The sequence below is a fragment of the Tyto alba genome, unplaced genomic scaffold (assembly GCF_018691265.1).
Source record: "Tyto alba isolate M040663 unplaced genomic scaffold, T.alba_DEE_v4.0 Super-Scaffold_6, whole genome shotgun sequence".
NCBI lineage: Eukaryota > Metazoa > Chordata > Aves > Strigiformes > Tytonidae > Tyto > Tyto alba.
Genome location: NW_024881327.1, coordinates 19365492 through 19379846, shown reverse-complemented (window position 1 = coordinate 19379846; position 14355 = coordinate 19365492). Strand labels below are relative to the sequence as shown.

Here is a 14355-nt window from a genome sequence, read left to right as displayed (position 1 = left end):
AAGATTTAAGAACCAAAGGAGAAAGAAACAGGGGCCAATTAATGTGATGTTCAAAGGACACACCGAGCTGGGATTTTATAGTATACAGTGAAATACTTGTGTTGTATATTTCCCTCTCATGACTGGCTAAAAAAGATCAAAGCTTTTTTATTCCATATTAAGAATGACAGAATATTACACCAAACATGCAATAAGGAGAAATGTAATAAGCTTTAATAAAAGATGATAATAAAGTTTGATAAGAACTTTTGGAACGTCACCAAATCTGGAATGTAAGATGAAAGCATCTGCATGTAGAGACTGTAGTGTGTTATTTGGAACCCCATGGAGCTAAACTGTGATTAGAACTACATATTTTTCCATAAATTAGCTTTTGTTTTGAATTTCCTGCTGAGATCATATGGAAGTTGATTGAATGTGCAAGTCAATATATAGGTTTTCTAATCCTTTGCTGTTTGTTAGGCTCCATGATATCATGATTACAGCGATCCACTTGTAGATCAAAGGTATGTGATTGAGGCCAAAACAAAATAACTTATAACTTCTTTACAAAACTTCTTCACGGTGATTTAGATTTATCCATGATAATTACCACTCACCTACCTGAACTGTACAATTATGCAGATGCAGAAACCAATCACTACATGCAGATCAACTTGCAAACCCACAGAATTACCACTTAAATCCATATTTAAAAACAGAATGGACACGCTGAGTTACCATCAAAGAGGCCTTTTTACACAACTCTACCTTACCTCAACACCTCCAATATAAACTTGTAAACCATTAGCTATCTGCATAAGCAAATAATCTTGTGCAAATCCTTGGTTCAAAAACCCAAGGTTTAAGTCAGCTGAGTGATTTCAGTCATCCTCCTGCTGAAATCTCTCCACCAGCCTCTGTTTTAGCTCAGTTCCTCACAGGGACATAGTTCCTCACTGCATCACCAAGAATCACGAGTGCCTGGGCAGCTGTGTGTCCGGGGCACAGACACACAGGAGGGACTGGCTACTACTAGAGGGAGCATCCTTTATTATATAGTCATTAATGTGTTTTATGTGCATTGGAATAACACACCATGTTCCTCCAGAGGCCTCACTAAAGTGAGACGTGGCTTTTATGAAACTATTTCTGTGAGAAAAAATATACTGTATGTACATGAAAAATACTACTAATAAAAAGCAAACAGATAAAACAATTTATCATACATGATTTATGAAAGGAACCTACAACAAAGACAACCTTACCGCTAATTGTTTGTAAAGCCTGTGATTTGTTGCTTGCAAGCCAGTTTGTAAGCCACTTTGTATTTTTTAAGAGTTATGTAAGCCTTGGGAAAACAGAATTACAGTTTCACATTGATTTTTTTCCCCTTAAAATAAAATCAGCTACGAAACTGAACTATAAAATCTTACAGGTGATATTAAGAACTGACAGTCTTAGCTCTAAAGTAGCAGTCACTTATAAAATTGATGGAGAAAAACAACTACTTTTACTCTGCGAAAAAATGTTGGATCAGTAATAAGAATGTGTTTCAAAATTACTCTCTGTCTCCAGCTGAATTGAAATAACAAGAAGGCTTTTCAACATGTGGATACCTCAATATCATTACCTCTACTTGAGATTACTAACAGGAGAGAGACAGAAAAGAAGTTGCTGGGGACCAAAAACCTGGTTGAAAATATAAAGAACTATTCGTTGGCAGTATGAAAAATTTGGAGTGAGTCAAATGAGGACCCACTGTCCAGCAAAAACACCTGAATAAAAACTGGCATGAAACTTGGCATTTCAAAGATGAAAGAGAAGATGAAACAACGGGTGAGTTTGGAGCTTTTACAAGTGAAGATAAATTTGTTGTACCCAGTTATTGCATTACAGCCTGTGAAACTCATGTAAATCAGTGGTTAGCAAAGAGTGTTAACTCTACGCAGCTAGCTGTTTTTTAGTTTTCAATTAGTATTATTGAAATACTTTTCTTGTACCCTATAATGGTAACTTAGAAGTATTTTTCAATTAAAAACACAAGAAAGATACCTGTTTCTTTACTTAAATGTTTCTGGAGATAGCTAATTTTCCAAATGGCCGATATTAATTTACAATACCTAATCTCCTCCTATACTATTCCTGCTATAAATTTATTAAGAGAGATGCTTTTGTGTGATTCTATTTCAGTAAATGTTGGCAAAACTACTCTGGTTTTGTTTGATTGGTTTTATTATTTAGGAAAATTAAGCACTTCAAATCCAAATGTCCACATCATCTAAACAGTTGTAGCACGTTTGTTTTTCCTGGATTATAGAACTACAAATGTCGTTACAGGTGATGATTCCAAAGAGACAGCATTTTTTTGTTTGTTTTTGTGAATGAAGTTGTCTGAAATGGCATCAATATGCAAATGAAGGATTTAATACTTAAAGATTCCTGTCTACTTCAGAGGACACCTAACCTTCATCCACAATTAATCACTACAGTGTGGTAATTACACTTATATAAAACCCATGCGTTCTTGCAATCTCAGTCATAAATGTAACATCAAATGATATTGCTCAAAGCAAGTTTGGACACATGTACTTGACCTTTTTATTCTAAAGTGCTTGTGTATGGAGAGGTTTACCAAAATCTCATCTAAATCAGACATTTTTAACAGCATGAATTTATTTCAAGCATTCAGAAAGAGACAAAGCAGTTCTCTTCATAGAAAAGATTCAAGAAAAGAGTTCAATTTACAGAGAAGATGCAATTTATACACAAAACTACCAGTTTTAATACATGTATTATAATTCACATACCACCGCAAATAGCGTATCTCTAAGGGCTGGCCTCTTTCTTCACAGGGTTCCTTTTACACAGGTTAGTAATTAATGGAAACTACCAGTGAAGAAGAGAAAAGTGTAAATCTGTGTTCACAACAACTTGAGTAATCACTTGAGTAATTTAATCTCTGCTTTGCAACAGCTCGTAAGCATACATTTGAAGTATTACATATGCTTACATACTACTAATATACACTACATGTTTACCTGCACTGATAAAACAGAAACTATATCTCTAAATTACTCTAAGCTTGCTATTTATCAAAAACCAAGCAGCTGGTGCAACTTAGCTTCATTTCTCATTAGACTGAAAAATTGCTAGTATTTGGAGATCTGCCAGAAGATTACAGGAAGAGTGAAGAACGGCCCACATCTCTACATAACCTACTTGCAAGAGATTTCTGTATTCCTGAAAACTACCCAGACTTTGAAAACTTATCATATTGAATCACAGTAAGATGGTGGAATCACACAGCGTGGGACCTATGGACAATGACATGATGACATCTTGCAGTTTATTACTACACTTTTTATATTACCAGGATTATTGAGTTTCAATTTGCTCCACTGGGCAAAAGTGGAAGGGTGACAGGACTGTTGCCAAAAACCTTGTGATAAATCTTAATTAGAATACAAGCCTTTTTTGGAGCAGAGCTGGGTATGCTCCTTGACAGATTAACTTTTTTAATCCCTTGAAATCTTGTCAAGTGTCTTTTAACCTCCTGACTGCCAATTATATGTTCCTAAATCCTTCTGTGTGAGGATTATCTTTCTCAATGAATGTTTTACTTTCAGTGCCACTAACAATAATAGCATGTGACATCCACAACACCAATCAAATATTAACACCGTGCTCTCCTGAAATAGTAAATATTATATTATGCTTTGCACTTAGTCTGAAACACAGTAACAAGATCTTCGCTTAAAAAGCATCAACAGGCATTATCCATAATGGTATTCTTGAAAATGACAAGAAAGTATATTTAATGTTCATGCTTCAAGACATAGATGTTCAACATGTTTAGATTTTGTACTATCTCAATGAAAGATGGTAAAAACACTTCCAGCCCAATTCAGCCCAATAAGGTGGTGAAGCATAAAAACCTTCATTTTCTGACTAGTCATTCTCTCTCTGTCTCCCAGTTTTGAAAGATAAACATAAGAAATTAAATTACTGTTTACAAAGTATTTCCACACTAAGGAGGCACAATGATCTCATCCGCAATACTGTAAACATTAGATGAAACTCATACAGATATCTAAAAGTCAAAGCTATGGGATACCAAGGAAAATTAATTTACCTCATGTCAGACATAGCCAAAAATCTCTGCGATGTAGAAAGTCATGGAAGTACTAGCTGTAATATTAAGCCTCATGTTAAAGCATAAAAACAACGTGGACAATCACGTGTATCTGAACACTACCATTTACAAAGCACATGTGAGAAACGACTGAAAGGATCTGCCTGAACTGATGTTAGTAAGGCATGGCCTACAAATATAAATTATCCGGCTTTTAGAGTTCTGTTTTTAAAGACTATTAAATACTGAAATGGAACTAGGACATTGGTACTTCAGACTTCAAGTACCTTCCTAAGGTCCATCCAAGATGCTAAAATCCTTTAGAAATTTCAGGAGGTGGTTACTACCCGCTAAGTAATTGTGCTATACTGCATTCACCAGGTATATGGCCACACACTGAAGGCCCAACTGAAGAGACTACACATCCTTTGACCTGCCTTGTAGTTAGACCACATACCTGCTCTTCTGTCAGAGAAGAGCAACATGTGTCACTGATGTGACACTGACCTCTAAAACAATAGGCAAGCAGATTTTGACAGGTGCAGAGCAGAGCTGGGGTGTTGACATCAGAGGCAGCCATCTCCTGGCTGCCCATGACATTTGGAGCTGATCAAGACCCAGAAAGAAGCAAGACACCACTATGTACTTAATCCATGGCTTCTTACTTTGAGAGGCAGCCACTTCCAACTCTCACCAGGCCTGCACTGATACCAGAAACCTTTAACTTAGGAAAAGAAAGAATGACACGGAACACTGCTGTTGCCTTTCCCCGGCCTTTCCTAAAAGTGCTGTGGATTGTTAAAATGAGAAGTTGCCTACAACTTTGCAAGGAGTGATGTACTTTCTATGGTGCTGGAGATAGTGGCTGCCTTCACAGCTCCACATACAGGCACACACTGAGCAAGAACATGAGACGCTGATGTGGTTCTCCTAAGTGCTTGGCACAATCAGAAAACACTAAGAAGTCATGCTTAGATAGCTGCTATGCTTTCTCACAAAGGTTCACAGAGGAGAAGTTTCCCTGCTGTAGATTGTCAGATGATAGTTTGAATACATTATATGTGGATTTGGTAAACTGTAAAATCTCAGAGGACTTTCTTCAAACGATGACAACAGACCAAGAGGAAAGAAGAGGAAAGACAAAATATTTCTGTTTTTTTTTTTTTTTTTAAGGATCAGATATATAAATGTACTAGTCTACCTCAATGTCTCTAATCTGATGGAAAGAGAAATGGGGTTAGAGCATAAACATGGCAAACTGTAAAAAACTGCCATGTATCTGCAGAGAGGGAACATATTTCTAACCCACACACCTCAGTGAAGCTCCAGTCATAGCTAAGGTCCCAGTACAACCTAGGGAAGCAGATAGAAATGGGGAGAGAAGGTAAAAAACCAAAAATTCTTGATGAAACTCTCAGTGACAAAAGCATTACAATACTCAAAATTAAATGCAGGTCAGAGAGAAAAACAGTTTCTATAAACACATAATGAAAGGTGATTAATGGCAACTAAGCTATAGTCTCCCTCATGCCTGTTAATTACAATACCTGTGCTGGGTATTTTAATAAAAATTCCATTTAAATGGCATTATTAATTAAGTTGTTTTCCTCATTCCTGGCAGTAATTGAGCTTCACAAACAGCAGAATGTTAACTTGGCATTGCAATCAAAAAGAAATATTATATTGTTCTTTACTGATAAAGTAAAATAAATTCCTTTTGATTACAGGTATATTTAGTCATTGCTTTAGTCACAAAAATTCATTTCTATAATTGTCATGGCTTTGAGACTGTTAGTTTTGTGGAGGGTGATTCTCCCCTGCTATGACTTCTGCCATTGAGCCCAACAAGAAAGGCATCTGGTCCTCCGCAATCTGGGAATAGATGTGAATGCCAGCAGCTGTCACACTAAATCCTGAGTAATATGGGAGAACCACAGACAGCAAACTCGGAAACAGCACTGCAGACATGGAAAGCTAACCTCAGCCTGCAGAAATAGACAATTTTCTAATTTTTAAGGATTACTCAAAACTCACCTGCAGGATAGTTAATTGACGCTAAACTGTGATTTTCACACACTGTATCCTTCTCTGTCAGTCTCTTCTAATGACGAAACTTGTTTTCTATTTTTTCCTGCCCACCTCCTTATTCTCTTTCTACCTTATAACCTCGTATCTTAAGTTGCTCTGTTACTACTCTCAATAAGTTTTAGAGATAACTCTGAAGATAGTTGTCCATTATTAGGAATCTATTGGTATATAAATTTTCATCTTAATTTAAATATCTTGAGATTATGATAAAGCAGTAATGTTTTCAGATGGACGAAAAGCATGAATGCACAATATGATAACCACAGAAGAAGCACAATGTATCTATTTTTATACAAATGCAGAAAATATGTATTATCTGTAACTATCAAATATGGCTTTCAAAACTGGTATCTCTTTTCCATTCATATTTCATTTGCAATTTGTGTTATGACTGTATGGTCATCTCTGTGTCACAGCAGAACAACAGTTTCTCTACTGTTTCTCACAGAATGAAATATAAACTAAAAGATATGCTTTCCCAGAAGATGTTTCAGTTGTTAAGTCTAAATATTAGCTCTCCTTTATGTCCAAAATGGATTTGCTTAACTGTTCACAACAAGCAGTAGTGATAAAAATAGTCCTGTGGCCTTTTAAATTAAATTAAATTATTTCCCCCCCTCCTTTTTGTTCCTACAGAAGAGATGTCCTTCTGTTATCACTGATATTTAAATATTTGCTTTATCACAAAGAATAGCTGGCTGGTGTATATTCTTGTCCTGACCATTGGCTGCAGAGCTAAGGCTAATAAAATGAACAATCCCAAGGTACACGGAGGGTAAAATTCTCAACAAACTTGGAAATATGACAGATTGTTGTGAAGAAGTCGAGACAGCAGAGGCCTGACTAAATAGGTCAAGTTGGACTGTGTATTCAAAGAATGTTTTATGCTCATAGAAACCTATTTAGTAGACATAAGGCAACATTCATGACAGATGTATGCAATCTTTCAGTGTACAACTCTTCAGGCTCAGTTAAGTGAATCTGGTATTGTGTAATTCCAGCACTGACTGAGGATCACTGCTCACCTCTCTAGTTCCATGCGCAGTGAAAATGCATTAACTTCTTGGACTGACTTAGACAATGTCAAGATAGTGCCATTGGTAATGGAGAATCAATTGCCAGAGCAATTCTTGGGGAAGAAAAAGGGGTCCTGATGTCCCCAAATTCTCATTAATTTCATCCAACTGTTGAATCCACACTGAAGACAAAATAATTAGTACAATACCAATCAGTCTGTTAATATAGCTGTTCAGAGTCTGTGCTGTGCAACAATATATTAGACACAACTCCTCCTGACTGATGTAGTTCTCTATAATTGCACAGTGGATTTTTCTGTTAGGAAAAAAACACACCCAAGAACAAGAAATTCTTCCCCTTAATAAAACCAAGAGTGGACAGAGAAAGTCACAAAAGGTAAAACTGAAGGATGGAGGTTACATATGAAACTGATTTGATGCCCATGTTTGACCTAGGAGTTGCTCTACAAAATTTTCCCCCCATTGATTCACTGCAAATGATGGATGCTGAATGAGGCAGTAAGTCATGGGGAGACAAAGGACAAAGTTCTGGTTTGTCTTGTGCACTGTAAAACTGGACTCTATTTCTGGCTCTCACACAGACTCCCTGTACAAAGTCTGGGTAAAACTATTAACGTGTATATAGAAGGAAGTCAAACTGAAGCAACTTCATATTTTTCACTGTTTCATGGCTTAAAATTAATACTGTTCTTCCTAGTCTTCCAAACAGGAAAAAATATTCTAAAATGTTCATGCTGGAAAAAAATTGGTCATTTTCTTCCTTGGTTGCAAATCTGATTATGGATAGCAGTTAAGCAAATGAGCAGCCTGAAGAAACTCCAGTGTAATCCTGACCCCAAAATGATGCAGTTTATAGTACTTATTCCCCATCTTTTTAACCCATTATTTCATTTTATGGAGCTTTTATTTGAATCCTTTAAACTAAAGCTACTTTTAAATTCCACTCCTCTACGTGTTGCTGCACTACCTTTTGGTTCAGCATTTGCTTGTTTCTGTTGCTTAACTCCTTGTTTCTCGTTAATAGTAGAGGAAGCCTCTAAACAAAGGACCAACGTTTTCCACAACTCACTTCTCTCTTCTCTAAAAATTAGCAGGTCTCATTGATGAGAATGGTAAACTTAAACATTTTGTATGTTGAAAATGGTGGAGAGAGACTGTGAGGGCTAGACAAACAAGAATATGTGGGGAGGCTGGAAGTGAGACTTTCTTTCCTTTAGACTGAAATAACATTTTCAATTCCTTGTGACCCCCAAGACTGCAAAGAGTGGCCTGACAATGCAGCGTTTGCTCTGGTCTCTACCCATGCTGACACCCTCTGCTCTCACCTCCTCTTTGCAGACTTTGTCAACGTAGGAGTCTTTTCTGTCAGAGTGATGGAAGAAGTGCAAGACAGACCAGACTCTTGATGCAGCTCCTTCCTCTGGCTGGGCTAATTGATGGAGCAGTAATTGACTGAGCAGTTCTGTGAAGGCAGACATGAAGTCTAGCAAACTGTCTCTTCTGCCTTATGTTGCCTGAGCAGAGGCAGCAGGATCCAAAGTCACTTTCTCTACCCCATATCCACTGCAACTAAAATAAGACTGGGCATGACACGCTCATCTCTCTGCCTTTCTGAGAAGGGCCCGGTTACATCACTGCTCACCAGGCGAGTGGCCGTATTAGTTCTTCGGTCTGCAGCCACACAGCAGACATCAGCCACACTACGTTCTTTATCAACGTGTACTGGCATATTTTGCAGCAAGGACTGTAGCATTTTCACGCTTGGGGCAATGTCTCTCTGTGAAGTTCGAAACATGTCTCAAACTGGCTTTACAAATGTGACATGCCACCTCAGCTACTGTAAACCTCAGCAGACAAGCCAGACCAGTGTGTTAGAGGCATGTCACGGGATGCTAGAGGTCACACGATACCACAGTCCTTCCCATCTTTTAATTTTTACGACAAAATTCCTACTCGGTCATTTCCCTTTCAAACCTATGTTATGAAATGGTTAACCACGATGAAGGACTCTTTCCATCTTATATTAATGATTTCCACCAATTTATATTTGGATGGCCTATTAAATGGAGAGTATTTCTGATATTAAATCTGTAGAGATAGGAAAACCACATATACGAATGAGTGTAATCCATTCATGGTTTTATGGACCTGAAGTTCTCCAGAGAGCATCCCTGAGTGCTGGATTTTACATTTAGATTGCTGAGTTAGCTGAAATATGTGTAATATCACCAGTAGGCAAAGAGCTCCCTATTGACTATGGGCAGAGGAAGGCCCTTGTGCATTGTTTATTTCAGCAAGGATGTGAGCTGGCAAGTGCCCATGAAATGTTGTACAGCTATATATATATTTTTTTTTTTTTTACAGGGTATGTGAATAAATGATGTGTAGAGCTGAAAGCTCTCACTCACTGGAAGGTTCAGCTCTTTTTCCCGAATACAGGAATAGAGGCGCATTAGACATGCTTATATTTCTTAATGTGCCTGTGGGAGAAATAATCTGGTACAGCTATATTCCTGTGTCCCTCAGATTCATAAGTAATCTGGCTCTTCAGGGCTAGCAAAGTGTAGAGCTCAGGTCAGAATCAGGTCTTCAACATTTTACTATCTGTATGGTTGTTTTTCCCAGTTCCTGACAGTGATACTTTATACTAAATTCCTTCTTTGGTATTTATGTATTTATTTAGTAGCAGATGTTTCCTTCTGATGAATTATGAGGGAGTACTATGGAAACTGAGCACAATTAATGTGTTCTACAAATGGGATTACTTGAATCCCACTTAAAAAAAGACATAGTGTCAAATCTTAACTCCAAACCAAACTCGCTGTGCACATTCACAGAAAACAACCACAAATCCAGTGATCAAAAGGGGCTGGACAGCAGTGGCAGGCCCTACATTTGCATACATGCCTTTTGCTCTTTGGGACTGGCAGCTGAGGTGGCAAGAGTGCTCTGGGGCTCTGCTTGGCTAGGGCAGAGGAATTTCTCCAGCTACTCAGCAACCCAGTTTCTTGCATTGTCCACAGGAGCTTCAGCCCGCTAAGAACTACTTCAGAGGATTTATACAGTTTATGCTGTGCCTTAGATTGAAATGTAGCAAGCCTGTTTCAAAAAAGGCAATGAAGATTTAAGGATCATAAGGCCTTTTTGGCTATATTGTTAATTTATGCTGACTTTAAAAAGAGGGAGGGAAGGAGAGTGACTCTCCTCTTCCTATTTTCTTTTATTGACTTCTTAAGACTCTGAATCGGAGTACAACCAATATAAAAAGCCAGACTCTTACATAACTGTGGTGACAAACTTCTAATTAACAAATCACTTAAAAAAAAAAGGCTTTGAAGGCCTTTTATGGACATGGAGCTGAAAAAATCTGTAGTTTGGACAAAGCCGCAGAAAAAGTTACAAGCACAGAAAGAGCCTGTTCTGTTCTCTTATTAAAGCCAATGACATTTTTCTCATAGACAAGCACTGCCTCCATTAACTGCCCCAAACTCAAATTATATAATATTTATAGCGAACATTTATGAAATTAAATAATTAAAGAGATGAAGAAATAAATGAGATCCTCTAAAATAAGAACTGGGAAATTGAATTTAACAAACAAATAGAGAAAAGAGAGAATAATTAAACAACCCACAAGAGAGGAAGAGGTCTCCATCTTCTCTGCATGCTGTCCTTCTGGACAATTATTTTCCCTATCTTGCAATCAAAAGTCTGTATTAGACTTTTGCTTTAACTCTATACACAAACATATGTATATGTAATGATGAAATACGTGATATTTAGTATTCCTAAATGCTGTATTAGCTATAGTTCATGCAAAATGAGGAAAAAAGAGTTCCATGGATATGCTGCAAGTTATATTCACGTTTTTACAGCCTATATATTACACATACTTTTATAAGAACTAGATACCACATAGCTTAATTGCAGTTCAAATACTTCTTTGAAGTTAATTCACCAACTATCATGCTGCAGAATGCTTGCAAAATATTCAGATTTTCTGTTTCCTCTGATCAAGTGGGACTTTTCATTAAATCACTGTTGTGGTTTTTACTGTCACCAAAAACTTCGCTAGTTAAAGGTTAGTATGTCACAGTCCATATACAATCTATCAGACATCCTTGTTCATGGTGACAATTATAAAAAATGGGACTCACCTATAAAGTAGGACAGCAGTATTGCCAGCAGCACTGAGACCCCTACAGCACAGAGTGCAGTACATTTCCAGCTACAGTACTTCGAAGACTTCTTGAATTTAAAAGCACTTCTGGATAGAGTGTTCCTAGGTAGTGGCCGAGTAGGAGGGGAATAAACAGAGCCGGATGCCATTGTGTACCCTGGCGTTGCAGTACTGAACAGCGGTGTGGTCCCTGTTCCTGTTTTGAATAGGAAATGCCTGTGGAAGAAAGAGCGCACAGTAAAGTATAAAAGTAAATAAAGCTGGAGCACAGGCAGTCATACCTCTTTCGTTTAATGTTGCCTACTTTTCAATTAGATAACAACATCCAATCTACAAAGGGTCATAGAAGCAATACTTGTCACAACACCTGCACACAAAAAAAAAGACACTTCCCCTTCAAGAAAAGGCCGAACACCCTCCCACACCATCCCCCCCGCTTTAGTAATACAGACAGGAAAGAGAACTACCCAAAACATGGTATGGTAGGGAGGAGGTCTCTCCGAGTTTATTCCTACAAGTAGGGACAGGCTTTCTGGTGCTGTTTATTTTTGTTGGCTTCCTCTACAGACTACAGTGAACTCCATTAAAAAGTCAATAATGAGCAATCTGACTGTAGCCCACACTACTTATCACAGCTTTCCTGGGTTGAGTACAAAGAAAACAGCAATCTCTCAGATACAAACTTCTGGCAACTTTGCCAAAATTAGTCAGTTAAAAGATATTTTTGTGTGTGTGTGTGTCCTAAATACTCAGTTCACTAATTCATATCTCCTCGCACATACCCTTACCATAACAAGATCTGATTATGGATACAGCAGCTAGTTACAGCCTAGGAAGTACTCTAAAGAAATATATTTAGTAAGTTCCTAGAGTACCACAGCCAGCAACAGACATGAAAAGCAAAACCAGAGTTAAGGCACACTGTATGAATTACCAGTAAACTTAATTTTTTTCAGTTAAAATTTCTAAAAGAAATATTACTCCCTGAATCTGTCTACAGTAGAATCCTTTAATTTTAGTTCATGCAAGTATAATTGTTTTGCAAGAGCCTCTAAGCGTGGCATATACTACCTGGAGTTTTTCTCCTGATGCACGCATACAACAATACAAACAGCAAAACCTCAGTCAAACCAAGGTCTTTACACCAGGGTTTTTTCCACCAATTTGTTATGTTGGCAACTCTGTAGTGCAATGCTTGGCCTTACCTAATTAGGCTCTGCAAAATGAATATGTTATAGCTAAAAATGGTAAGAAAGTAACACTGTGGAGAATTTTGAACTTACCAAGCGCCGGAACAGCTGAACACCACTAGAGAGGTGTTTGCATTTTTTAATAGCTAAGAGACATGCATGAATTGCTGATACTCAAGTGCTCCTGAAGCCAAGTGCATGACTACACTGTGTTTGCTTACTGCATGCCACCTATCCAGTATGGGTCAGAGGCTCTAGCACCAAATGAGCTAGCTGTGGAGGGGAAAGCCCTCTAGTTACACCACGTGAACTCTGGACTGCTTCTCAGCTGATGGGACTTTCATCCTCCAGGACCCATGCTTGGATCCTTGCATAGTAATGGACCAACCTATACAGGTATAGCGGCTTCATCACAAATGTGCTGTAGAGACACCAGAAATTAATTTGCCCCACTGCAGCCTGAGAAAAATACCAGCAGTTGTTAAACCAAGTTTGTTATTTGCAGGTGATTTTGCTATTGGAGGTTAACAGATGAACTAAAACATCTTCGCGTAAGTCCCCTTCTTGAAAATATCTGCATTACAGACATGACCCCTTGAAATACGCTACATAGGTTACCTCATTCTGAACAATATTGAACTTGCTGGCAGTAGCAACAGAAGGATGTGCACTAGATCTACTAGTGCACAACAGCACATCCCAATTTTTCTTCACTTCTGAGCTCAGAGGATTACCAATGATTTCAAAAGACAAAGCCCTGTTGCTTTACATACTCTCTAAGAAGATACTTCAGTAAAAGTTGTGACATTTTCTATGTAGCAGACACCAAAGTAATAATAACTAGCTCTATGTAAAAGATGTTTTACACCTTAAAACACCATTACTTTGATTTTGCAGACTCACAGAAGGATGTAGATTCATTAAATCCAGATAAAGTGTTTTATACACTTGACCTTTACTGCTCTTTCATTTCTGGCTACTTATGGTAAATGCTATGCCCAGGTATATTTCACAAACAATGTGTATGTAGATCTCAAGAAAATGCCAAACACAAAGGTGGCTGTTTCCCTCTCTATGTGCAATGTGTACTGTTCTGTGGGACTAAAGGAAAGCCATACAGTAGATACATTACTCCTCCTAAACATCAGCTTCCATGTTACAAATAAGAAGCTGCCCGACCAACTGCAATTTTCACACGCCCCTGCTCTTGCTGTTCGGCTCAACAGACTTAAAATGGAAACTGGCATTATACAAGCACTCGAATGGAACTCCATATACTTTAAGCTTTAAGAAAATAATGCAACAAACCAGCCTCTGATCTTTCCTTTTATTTTTTTTTTTTCCCCCCCAAGAAAGTGAGAGCTGAGATGTTGGCTTTTGTACAGCACAGATTGCTAGAGACTGTAATCCATATTCTCAGAGGCTTTGAGGAGTTAATCCCATAGATGAGTTCAGGAGATGGCTGCCTATCTGTGGTGGTGTGAACTGTCATGACTCTCACAGTCCACCTCAGGCACCAAGGCAATGAAAGCAAATTGTAACTTTTATATGTGAGTCATAAATCATTTAGGTTGGAAAAGACCTTTAAGATCGAGTCCAACCGTTAACCTAACACTGCCAAGTCCACCACTAAACCATGTCCCTAAGCACCACATCTACACATCTTTTAAAACACCCCCAGGGATGGTGGCTCCATCACTTCCCTGGGCAGCCTGCTCCAATGCTCAGTAACTCTTTCCATTAAGA

At 38.0% G+C, this 14355-nt stretch overlaps 1 protein-coding gene across 9 annotated transcripts in view; it reads right to left on the bottom strand.

Moving 5' to 3' along the window:
• Window positions 1–14355, bottom strand: part of TENM3 (teneurin transmembrane protein 3) — a 1343701-nt gene that overhangs the window by 107747 nt on the left and 1221599 nt on the right. For all 9 annotated transcript variants that reach the window (XM_032988404.2, XM_032988405.2, XM_032988406.2 and 6 more), the window contains one exon: window positions 11397–11635. In XM_032988404.2, coding sequence (XP_032844295.1) covers window positions 11397–11635 — 239 coding nt within the window. The remainder of the gene's footprint in view (window positions 1–11396; window positions 11636–14355) is intronic.